At 46.0% G+C, this 12624-nt stretch overlaps 1 protein-coding gene across 4 annotated transcripts in view; it reads right to left on the reverse strand.

Annotated features, from left to right (window-relative positions):
* Positions 1 to 12624, reverse strand: part of Mpi (mannose phosphate isomerase) — a 169035-nt gene that overhangs the window by 89664 nt on the left and 66747 nt on the right. For all 4 annotated transcript variants that reach the window (XM_068370558.1, XM_068370559.1, XM_068370561.1 and 1 more), the window contains exon 3: positions 6881 to 7029. In XM_068370558.1, coding sequence (XP_068226659.1) covers positions 6881 to 7029 — 149 coding nt within the window. The remainder of the gene's footprint in view (positions 1 to 6880; positions 7030 to 12624) is intronic.

Genomic DNA, 12624 nt, shown 5'->3' on the forward strand with positions numbered 1-12624 from the left:
CCATGAAGTAGCCTACATTGCATACTTTATGACCTTCTCCATATTCATGGTATCACTTGCTGAGAATGAGATTGGTAGTGCTGTCAGTCTTTGGCGTGTCATATTTCGTGTAAGTGAAAGTATCGCTGAACCAAGCAGTACAGAAGGTAATGCCTCCTCCATGATATTGTAGTATCTTCGCTGTTTTACATATGGCAGAGGAAGAAGTTGCAAAAAGCCTCCTATCCACTAGGCCTGGGCCCTCATGTGATCTGTGAATATGCCCTCTTTTTGGCATCCTTAACTCCCCTTGACTAGGGCAAATCTGAGCTAGTCTTAAGGGGCGTATGAGTGTCATAAAGTAGGTCCAGGATGGTGTCTTTCCTTTTTTGTGGAACGCACGTTGGGTCGTCCAACCCGTTAATTACCCTAATGCAAGCTACAACTTATCAAATGGTACAATCTGCTTACCTTTGCTCCGAAGCCGAGATCTTAGGGCTTGCGGCTCTCGGCAGAATGTCTTCATGCCCTGAGTCAAGATCGGGAGGATCTTCCACCCACGAGCTCGTAACCATAGGAGCTCAGGGGGGTCATCGTCGAAGTCGGTGCATCTAGCAAGGTCCCTCGAACTCGAAAGGAGATTCCTTTCCTCTGGTCTTTCCGAGCTTTGGGCCGAACTAGGAACACTCTGTCCTTGGTTCAGAGGCACCGCCCTCAATGCCCAGTTCTTTGGGACTGTCTTTGTAGCCTTCCTTTCCTTAGAACGAGATACAAAACCAGTGAGAAATGAGCTCTTCCTCGTAGTTTCATTTGATTTGGAAGAGCTCGGTACAAGAGGGGGCTGGGCCGTTATTGTAGTTGAAGTGGCTTGTTCAGCTCGGACGATCTCGACTGGTGACAATCAATACTGTAATCGTCTGTGAAGGAGATCTCTCTCAGAGACCTCAAGCCCCTGGTCGTTCTTGGATGCAGTGTGTCAGCAGGAGACGTGTTTCCTGTCTTTGGCACTGCCTCTTCTTCCGTGTGATTACTGTATTGGAGTAATCTCCAGTCTGGCCCAGTCTGCTGAGGAACTCAATACCTCCAGCGGTATTTGAAGTGTTCGTTACCACTGCAACCGGAGTTCTTCGGTGTACTGCAGGTACTTAGCTAGTGTTGGATACCACTTGGACAGCCTTGACCAGGTCTTGAAACCAAGGAGTGTACTTAGAAAATGAAAAAATACTACTAGGGGCACCATGGGACTTTTTGTGCTCCTAAGTTTGCCTAGGTGGCAACCACGTTAGGTGTGAAGACCAGGTGACCGGTCGATATCATGTCTCCTGAGGGAAGAGTGCCATCGCTTTATAGATAGCAAGTGCACAAGTGTGCTATCAACAGTTACCTTCATTGTGTGAACCGGAATTCACGGGCGAGTTACAGTGGTACGTCGTTCCATTACGAGTGAGTGGGCTCTCCCTTCTGGGAAAATAGATGGTCGCAAGGTGGCATTACCTTGATCGTGACCTTGCGCTGCTGAAGTAAAGCGTCGTGTTGTTAAAGCAAAGTGATCATAACTGTACACGCAGAGGAAGCATGTGCTATCGAAGTAGCGTTTGCATGTTGCTCTCTACACAAACACTCATGTTTGAATAGACCCTCACCAGCGAGAGAAGCTCGAACTCTCACCTGAACAGGTGGGTGGGCACGCGACATTTCGTATGACTTTCTAGCTGGACTTGGGTCTATTCAGCCACAAGTAGGGGATTGCGAACAATCTTGTTCGCATAAACCCTCGTCAGAGAGATAAGCTTGTCTTTGCTCCTCAACAGGTGGATGGGTACAAGACATTGCGTATGACTTTCTCACTGGACTTGGGTCTACTCATTGACAAGCCCAGGCTATGTGTGACAATTTCCACGCACTTACCAATGCTCCGATAGGAAGCTTGATGAGTAGTCTTGAGCAATCCATCATTAGTAGTTGCCAAAGATACGTGTGATCCTGTGTGCGTGAACACTCCAGAAACAATGGGGTCTTTCCCAGGGGGGAAAGGAACCCTCAGATCGAAACCCAAAGATTCCAGCTTAACAAAGCTGAAAGAGGTCTGTTGTGTCATACGGATACGACGGCAAGGGAGAGAGAAGCACAGCTTTCGTACCACATCATTGTCTTTCTCTAAAGAACCACATTCTGATGGGCTGGAAAGAGGCATGGAGGAATCTAGCACTCTTTTCCTTACACCGCATGAATATGACTACTCACAGGAAGACTTCACTCACAAATAAGAAAGGTGTTTGGCCTTGTGAGGGGCAATTCAATGCGTCAAACTCTGCATACCCTCCATTCGCTGAGCATACTCAGGCTGAGGGAATGAGTTGTAATCCGCGAGTTGGTGAGTAGGAACGAGGTCGAGCTGTATGTTGGCCACATTTGGCCTTTGTGACAGAGTTCTCCGGGGATTACTAGTCAGTATCTGCTCTTGCATACGTGCCAAAGCAACATGCACAAAAGGTTACCGTGCAGGTGAAGAAAAAGATACAAGTACAGTAAAGACACTAGAGACTCTGCAGGTGGATTACCTTCAAAGTCTCTTGGAGCATGACTGAGGTCAACCTCAGAAGAAGCAGGTATGTGCTTCCTCTGTGTCCCTAACTCAATCAGCTCCAACAAGCCTCCCTTAAAAGGGAGACCCAATATCACTAAGGAAGGCCAGAGTTGATGGACATTGTCAACGGAGAGAGACTCCCCTTTGGCAGAGGGCGGCGCCAATTCGCTAGGGGAAGCGGCGGCATCCTCTAGGTTCGACGGTTGTCCGGAGGTCAAACGATCATCACTCTTACTCAAACTCTCCCCTAGGGAGACTGAACGTATAGGGATCGCGACGATGAAAAAGGAAGCCAGGGTTTCTTTGCCTTCGAGGAAGACCCCAAAGGAGAAAAATCCGCTTTTGAACTTATTGCATCGTCTTTCAAATCTCACCCCCTGGGCAGATGACCACTCCCGACACTTCACAAGGTGAATCCTGCTTAAAAGAGTGTCCTCTGCAAGCAGGACACAAGGCGTGAGGATTGGTATCTACCGAGGACATGAAGGTGCTGCGGCCTCCACAGCGAGAACAAGTCCGCATAATGATCCCCATAAGAAACCAATCACATCTAAACAGAGAAAAAGAAACTAAATTAACCCTAAGGGCTATCAAATTACCTTTAGTGGAACAAGCGACCTTGACTATCAAGTGAAAATCAATGCTCCTCAGTTTGTCACGAGGGGTCAAGAGATTGCATGGCAAAAAAAACATCAAGTTGATGTCAAGATGTGCAACTGATTACATGCTTCTGCTATGAATGGGGGGGGGGGGGGGGGAATCCTGTCCTCCCTTCGACTGCCATTAATAAAGTGGGGGTAAGTATGAGACAGATCGGTAAACTAGGTAGCCAGTACTGCTTATGTTACAACAGTGAATCTCCTTAGAGATCGCTTTTCGGACAAGAGATACCCACAAAACAAAACACAATTAGTGTAGCAATTATATCTTCATTGGTTTGCCTACCCTCCTTGAGGGCAGGGCTTGCCAATGTTCATATGGTGACAACGTTGTCTGGCAACCTTGTGGGCAGAGCTTGTAACATTCGTAAACGTAATGAGAAACTGATAATGCAACACAATGAGGACCCGCAGGCCCAGGGTTACGAAAGCGTGAAGGCTCAGCGTAACAAAAACCAGATGTCTCTATGTAATGAGGGTGGCAAGAGCCCGATGGCTCAGCGCAATGAGGACCCGAAGGCCCAGGGTTACAAGAGCCCGGAGGCTCAGCGTAACAGGAGCCCGAAGGCTTAGCGTAACGAGGGTCACAAGAACACGAAGGCTCAGTTCAATGAAGACCCGAAGGCCTAAGGTTACAAGAGCCTAGAGGCTCAACGTAACGAGGGTCACGAGAACCCAAAGGCTTAGCATGACAGGAAACTGAGGGTTCCGGGTCACAGGAACCCAAAGGCTCAACGTGACGGGAACCTGAGGGTTCTAGGTTATGAGACTCGTTAGGCTCAACATAACGGGAGCCCGGAGGCTCAGGGTCACATAAGGCCGAAGCAAGACCATCGGGAGAACCCGAAGGTCCAAAAAGATGTCTCCTTACCGCAGGGGAGGAGAAGCCCAGGATTAAGAGGGGTCAGAAACTCCTCCACCCGACGGACCCTCGAAGGAGGACGTATATCAGGTTTCTCCAGAAAGGGAGTCTACTCTGTCGCAAAAAGCTGATCCCAAGCTTTCTCTCAGGAACAAGAGGAATGTTCTCCTGAAGGAGCGCATCACCTAGGACAATGCTTTCCCCCCGATCAATCTCTCTCGCGGAAGAGAGAGGTCCTCCATGCCTTGGACTTTGCTTTCCCCCTACTAGGGGGAGAAGCATCATCCTCGGCGTAAGGCACAGGCTGGTCACGAAATGATCTGAAGTCCTCTTGAAGGAGGACCTTGCCTTGGTCTTTGCTTTCCCCCAATCCAAGGGGGAGAAACTCAGTCTTTGGCAACGAGATAGCAGCTGCTGATCTTTGTCGAGCTGTCAGCAATTTTCCCCGTAAGCGGGAAGGTTGCTAAACAGCTGATGAAGGGAAGCTCTTCCTCGGAAGGGAGAGCAGCCCAACACCCTGGGAGGTTAACTCTCCCTCGAAAGGGAAAGTTCTCTATCCTCTGGAGGCAGACCTCCTGGCAGTGCTCTCTGCTTTCCGTCAACAAGCCTTGTTCAAGTTGAAGGTCGGCATCGATTGCTACCCGAGAAACGTAGCCGAGGATTGTTCCCGAGTTCACCCCTTTGGAATCCCCCAACTGGAACACCCAAAGGAACCCAGTATGCCTCTGCCCTCATTCCCAGGCTTGAGCATGAGGAACGAAGGAGAGTCTTAGAGTGAAACGAAGACTGTACAACTATCGGCAGAGACCTCGTCCTATAATGAAAAGATTGTAACCAGCGAGCTCAACAGGAGTTGCCACAGATAGGGAGCACCCTTCAGCACCAGAATGTGACGGGGCAGGACAGACCAATTCTACTGGAACGAATGGATCTGCTCTTTCTACGTCGGCTGATTTAGCCTTACGAAGAAGAACAGCATTGCTATCTGAGGAAATATAAAAGTTATGGCAGAAACTCCCTCGGGACAATCACCTAACCAGCAGATGGGAGGAGTGTCCCCCGAGAGAACAGAAACATAAGGACTGCTCACTCTCTTCGCCGGCTGTCATAGATGTGAGAAGGAGAGTGGCGGCGTAAAAAAAAAAAAAAAAAAAAAAAAAAAAAAAAAAAAAAAAAAAAAAAAAATTACAAATCATTAATCTGCTGCAAATAAGACTACAGTACTTGGCAGAAAACTCGATCCTTGGTCGGAAGGGGGTTCTCCAAGAGGGAGAGGACATAGTAAAGACTACATTATACACTCCCTCTGTCGGCTAAATAAGGCTGTTGGCCCATCGCCGCAAGGAGTGCGCAGACAGGAGCTAAAAAAGTTAAATTACAAAGTTATTATTTCAACTTAATTACTGAAGGAATCATTCGAGAGCAACATCTAACCTGTGAACAGAAAATGTGTTCCCCCTGCAGAGGATCTGCCGGCCATCCACGCAAGAGAGAGAGCGGCGTAGTATGGGAGCAGGAGTATGAGCACAATGACAACTCCCCTGCGGTGGAGATTGAGTCCATACAGCGTTCTCTCACAAACAGCAACTGTAATAAAAGGTTAAATACTGTTTTTATAAAAACATAACGAGTATGTTTTCATATACAGTACATAAAATGAAAACATAAGTTTAAGAATAAGAAAAACAGAATTAACTGTAAAACAATCAAATGAAGAGTCTTAATGGCGGGAGAAAGCGGCAGTGACCGTCCTCTCCGAGCCAGAAAGAAAAGTGGATGCTCAGCCCAGGTGTATGAGTGAGCGGGACAGCCGGCTACCCCCACCCCTCCCGCTAACTAGCGGTTATCCCTTGCTAAAATTATCATGGCTCACTTTTCAACTTCGCCGAAAGTATATCCCTATAAATAGCGAAGGGTTTGTATTTAGTGTCAGAACAAACTCGGATTCATATAAAGAGTCAGATAATGTTTTCTGAACAAAACAAAACTGTCTCTTCTAAAAAGAGTACATTAACAAAATAATTGTGGTATGGTTAAAAGGTGTGAACATTAAAAATCCATTGGTCCATTCTGTACTCTTGGACACTTATTCTGACTAGCAAAAAAGGAAGGAACGAATTACATTTATGTAAGATTCATTGAGATGGATAAACTTCTTCCATCATTCCAACATCAATGCACATTTGTCACTCAACCTTTCTAGCTTCCATTTATACTTGCTACAATCTTACTCTTGCTGTCATTTGCTTTCAACCTTATCCTCTTGAAGAATATTTGCATTTCAAATTCATACCACAGATCACCATCTGCAACTTCTTACTATTACAGCACCAATCAAAGAAGCATCAACAATATCTTTTTTCATTCCTCAAACTTTCCTCTACATACATCTCTTTAAGTAAATCCTGCTACATTTCAATTCCTGAAATTATCAAATTGCATTGTATCTTCACACAACCTTTCCTTTAATAAAATCTCCTTTTATGCCAGATATCCTCAACACACACTGTATCATATCTCTTATCCCTTCAATCATAGGTTTTCTAGATCTAAATCCTTTAGGTAAAAGACAAACTGTATTTCTTTTCTAAAATTTCTCACCTTTTTCATATCAAAAGAACAGGTAGACAACATTCCTTGTATAAAAACAAACTGCTCTTCCCACATTACCAATCCTCAAGCTATTTGCCATAATTCCTTCATTAAAATCCTAACAACAAAATAATTTTCAGGGATGATTAAGAGATCTTCCTAAAATTTAAGATTTCAAAAAATTGTAATAAATTAACATACCTTGTTTGGATGAGCTTGGATTGAAAGAGCTTGGTTAACACTTAAAACTTTAAAAAGGAAAGGAAGCTGGTTCTGAAACTTTTCAGCAACAGGGCTGCCTAATACTTCCAGGTGCTCAGAGATGTACTTGTCAAGGTTTACTCCTGAACCTAAAAAGGTAATGGTAGCAAGTGAAATGATAGTAATAGATGAAATTCTAACATTAATGTACACCAATACCGTAATAAGAAAATGATAAGTTTTTTAATGTCTACAGTATCTAAAAAAAATCATGCTGTATACCTATAACTACGATTAAGGTTTTTTTGACATGGAAAGATATATCATAATACAGCAAATCTTTATAAAAATAATTTGCATTTTTCATAGTCATACAAACATAAGTAAATTGGTCTATTGAAAATACTACAAAGGCAAGGCGTGAAGTTTAAACTATTTGCAGATGACACACAATTTTACTTCATAAATGATATACATGACACTACTGAAACTCTAAACCGAATCCATAATAGTGTCAGAGAATGGATGACATTTAAACAACTAAAATTAAATGAGAGCAAACCTGACTTCATGGTGGTGGGCAAGAGAAACAGCGTGAGTAACTTAGGTGACATTCAAATGCACATGAATAATGACTCGGTGCCGATATCTAGTAAAGTTTGAGATCTAGGTGTATTTCTTGACTGTAACCTGTCTCTAAATGCCCAAATGAATAATGTAATAAAAAAGGGATTTTGACGTAGGAAAAATCTATTTCTGGGCGAAGGACCTGTGCCGCCCAGTGAATAAGCTCCATTTAGCACTTATTCTTAGGTAATTTACTGCTAAATATACCAGAGAAAAAATGTAAAGGAGTGCTAGGTTAACTAGCTCGCTCACCTATTGGTGTCGGTATAAAATTGGGCGTATATTCCAGAGGTCCCGCACTATTTAGATTAATCCACGACAGAGAACCCCAATAGAGGAGAGCCGTTCAACCTCACTCGGTACTACTAACAATGCATCCGCTCAGAACCCAACTCCTTAGCACCCAAAGTTTGGGGACTCCAAGGGAGAGGAGCTGGGAGGGTTCACTGGGCGGCACAGGTCCTTCGCCCAGAAATAGATTTTTCCTACGTCAAAATCCCTTTTCTGGGCTCGAACCTGTGCCGCCCAGTGAATCTATACAAGAGAAAAATGTCACCAAACTTGCAAAATAAAGGAAAAAACATAAGCGTAAGAGAAATACAGGATGCTTTAATCAGAGATGAGTACCAAAAAACAATTATAAGGGTATCTTAAATATGAACATAAATCCAATAAGGTAGGTATAATAATGCCGTGAGTGATAATATATACAGATACTCAGGAGCATAAAATTTATAAATATAATAACAGTATTCAGGTGCGAGACCAACGAATACAATAGGGTATAAATGAGGCAGGTAAGAGGGAGAGATAAAGAGTCAAGGCATTAACCTGTGAGTTACTCGGGAGTAACTACGCTCCCTGCGGCTACTGTAGAAAATTTTAGGGCTTCCAAATGTTTAAGGTAGTGTTTCTTGAACACTGACGGTGATTTCCACCCTGTATACCTGGAAAGGTCTGTAAAATTCATGTGGTGAAAGAAGTTCACCGAGGTGGCAACCGCCCTGATATCATGTGCAAGAGGAAAAGAGTCAGGGTTAGCTTGTTTAATAAAATACAAAATTTGTTGCCTGATCCCTTTAATAGTAATGGTACCGCCTTGTTCTCTAACGAATAGAGACCCCGAGGAGTTAGAGGAGGTCCGGGATAAATAAGACCTAAGAGTAGTGACAGGGCACAGCGACGGATCTTGCGTGAGGGGAACAATTTTCCAGGAGGTCCATCTGTTTTGAGGGTCTTCATTCTTAGCCAAAAAGAATTTGTTAGGAGAAAGAAGGACCTCTCCTGAAGGCAGAAGTCAATATGACCCGGGTCTCTCGACAAGGCTGCCAATTCAGAAATTCTTGCCCCGGAAGCCAAGCTCACTAGGAAAAGTGTTTTCCTGAGAAGGGGCATGTAATCACAAGAACTGTTAATGGTATCAGAAGCCAATTTGAGTACGTCATTAAGGAACCAGGTCACCGGGGTAGGACGAGTAACCGGTTTCAGTCTGGCACAAGCTTTCGGAATTGAAGCTAACAAAGAGTCGGTTAAGTCTATGTTAAAACCCACTAGGAAGATCTTTTTCAGAGCCGATTTAATAGTGGTGATAGTATTGGCTGCCAGACCTGATTCTAATAAAGATCTAAAGAAAGTGACTGTAAGGTTCAAGTTCATACAGTTCACGTCTGAGTCTATTAAAAATTTTGCCAACTTTTTAACTGCAGAGTCATACTGGCGGATGGTGGAATCCCGTTTATCCGATTCTAGGAACAAGGTGTTTTGAGGATCAATATTGGCACCATGCATAGCCGCAAACTTCATAAAGTCCATAAAGTTAGGGCGCTCTGAATGTTTGAGAAAGCGTACACAACGCGTGTTTGTACTATCTGAGACAGAACCGGATTGGGTATCGGGTGAGGGTATAGTCTCAACTCCCGCAGGAGAGGATACCAGTTGCTCTTGGGCCAGTTGGGTGCGACCAAGGCTACTTGTCCCTTGAAGGATCTCAGTTTGTCTAGAACTTTCAGCAAAAGATTCACCGGGGGAAAGAGATAAATCTTTTCCCAGTTGTCCCAATTCTGTGACATGGCGTCTGTGGCATAAGCCTGAGGGTCTAGATTGGGAGCCACATATACTCTCAATTTGTGGTTGGATTCCGTGGCGAAGAGGTCCACTTGGAGACCGGGAACCTGAGAGAGAATCCACCGAAATGACTTTAGATCGAGTGACCATTCCGATTCTAGAGGGGAGGTCCGGGACAGGGCGTCTGCCACTACATTCCGGACTCCCGCCAGGTGGACAGCTGAAAGATGCCAACGGTTCGAGGCTGCTAGGGAGAATATGGCTACTAGAACATGGTTCAGAGGCCCTGACTTTGACCCGCCTCTGTTGAGGCAGCGGACCACCACTTCGCTGTCGAGGACCAGACGAAGGTGTTGTTTCTTGGGAAGAGCGAGACGTTTCAGGGTTAGAAGAACTGCCATGGCCTCTAGCACATTGATGTGAAAATGGCGGAACAAGGGAGTCCAAAGACCTTGAACTTTCTTGAGCTGAGAATAGCCGCCCCAACCTGATAAGGATGCGTCTGTGTGAATGATTAATTCCGGAGGCGGAAATCGAAGGGGAACTGACTTTGACAGACTGTTTGCTCTTGTCCAAGGAAGAAGTCTTTCCCGTAGAATGGGAGGAAGGCGGACTTTCCTGTCCCGGAGCTTCCGGTTCGCCCTCGAACGCCAGACACGATTGATATCTTTCAATTTTGCCTTCAGAAGAAGATCCGTCACTGAGGCAAACTGAAGGGACCCCAGAATCTTCTCTTGGAGTCGTCTGGAACTTACTTTGTCTTTGAGAAAGCGTTTGGTGTTCCTTGCAATCTCTAACCTCTTGGGTCTGGGAAGACACAGAGTATGAGATATAAGATCCCATTGCAGGCCGAGCCATTGGAACTTCGATTTTGGAAGAAGACGGGACTTCTTGAAGTTGATCTGGAAGCCTAGAGATTGAAGATAATGGATGACTTTGTGAGTGGCTTTTAGGCAATTTTGGGAGGTGTCTGACCAAATGAGCCAGTCGTCCAGATAGGCTACTACTTGAATCCCTTGATTCCTGAGTTCCTGAACAGCGACTTCTGCTAGCTTTGTGAAGATCCTTGGGGCAATGTTGAGCCCGAAAGGCATCACCTTGAAGGAGTAACTTTTGTCCCCTAAGCGAAAGCCTAGGTACGGACGGAAGTGTCTCGCTATCGGGACGTGATAGTAGGCGTCTGTAAGATCGATAGAGGTGGTGACGGCCCCACGGGGAAGTAAGGTCCGCACCTGCGAGACGGTAAGCATTCGAAACTTGTCGCATTGAATGGACAAGTTGAGAAGGGATAGATCTAGAATCACTCTTCTCTTGTCTGAATCCTTCTTCGGGACACTGAACAGCCGACCTTGAAACTTCAGATGTTTCGTTTCTTGTATGGCGTTCTTTTGTAAAAGATCCTGGACAAATTCGACCAGGTCCGGAGTGGAATGTTGACGAAATTTGTTCGGAGGAGGAGGTCCTTGAATCCAACTCCACCCCAGTCCCTTGGAGATGATACTGAACGCCCAGGGACTGAACCTCCATTTGTTGCAGAAGGCATAGAGCCTCCCCCCTACCTGCTGCACCTCAGTATTGGTTTGAGGAGTTGCCTCCACGTCCGCCTCGGAAGTTCTTTCCTCTGCGAAAGGCTCTTCCCCTGCCTTTGTTCTGGTTAGAGCCACGGTGGTAGCCTCTGCCTCTACCATAACTCTGGGAAGAGCTATGAGCCTCGTAGGACTGGTTAAAGGCAGGGGAAGTGGCGGAGGCACCAGAAAGCTGGCTCTTAGGTAGCAGAACGGTGACATAGTCATCCGAAGGAGCCCGAGAGGTGGAAGGCTGTGCAGGGACAACAGAAAATGGAGGAAGAGGCAGCCGGAAGTTGGATGAAGCACTCTGTTGTTGCCTGAACTGGGTGGAGGTATATGGTCTAAGCTTCTTCCTACCCCGGGCTTGATAATTTGCGGGGTCATACTTGCGTTTAGGGGTCAAACCCCAACGGGCTTTAAGGCTCTGATTAACCCTAGTGGCCTCCGCCAAGACTTCCTCTACGAGATCCTCGGGGAAGAGATTTGAACCCCAACAGGAGGACCGGATGAGTTTATTAGGTTCATGCCTAATCGTCGCCTCAGCTAGAACATGCTTGCGACATCTGCGTTTAGCAGTAGCGAAGTCATACAAGTCATAATATAAAGACTGTAACGTAGCCTTGTTGAGAGACTTAAAAATACTCTCCGTATCGTAAGTCAAGGCTATCGACTCCGTGGATGTGGCCAGGTTTAGAGTACGGCCCACACGTAGGCGGGAATCATATTCCTGTTTAATGAGGGATTCCGGGAGACGGGGAAGCTTCTCACTAAACAAGACTGAGGCACAGTCTGCTGCAAGCTTGCCGGAGGTAAAGGTGGTATGGACGTTGTCCCTACACTCAATACCTGAGGGAAGAAGGAGGGAGATTGGATCCACCTCTCGGATGGGAGGCAAGGGCTTCTCCTCCAGAGCATATTGAAAGGCAAGCTCTGCCACCTTATTGACGCATGGAGTCAAGGTGTTCTTGTCCATTAAGAACATCGTAAAGGAGCTTTTATAAGGCGTCAGCATGGTGTTAGTGCAGCCGATGTCATTCAAAAATCTGGCCCAAACAGATTGGGCTTGCTCCTTCGGGAAGATGAACGTCTCTTTGGGGACCTTGTCTAATCGGACTAAAGCTTCCTCGGTAAGTCTGGCATAACCATGAAATGGAAATGCCAGACCCGGAGGAAAGAATTCAAAGTCCTCTAGAGGACGAGTGCCAAGGCCCTCCAGAGTCAACATTCCGTCTGAGAACGGGGAATGAAGAGCCATCCGCCAGGGGTTGTTCTTGGCAAACGGCGGGAGCTTAGAGGCATCCGGGATGAGAGAGCTTTGGACTCTCTCCGGAGCTCCTTGCTCTAAAGCCCCAATTCTCTGACCGAAGTTAGAGAACATCGTGTCCATCCTCGACTGCATCTCCGAAACCAACTTTGCCTGCATCTCCGACACGATGCGAAGCATGGCTGATTCGGAAAGGCCCGGGCTAGCAGCAGGAGGGGCGG

Source organism: Palaemon carinicauda, chromosome 3 (genome assembly GCF_036898095.1).
Source record: "Palaemon carinicauda isolate YSFRI2023 chromosome 3, ASM3689809v2, whole genome shotgun sequence".
NCBI classification, from domain to species: Eukaryota; Metazoa; Arthropoda; class Malacostraca; order Decapoda; family Palaemonidae; genus Palaemon; species Palaemon carinicauda.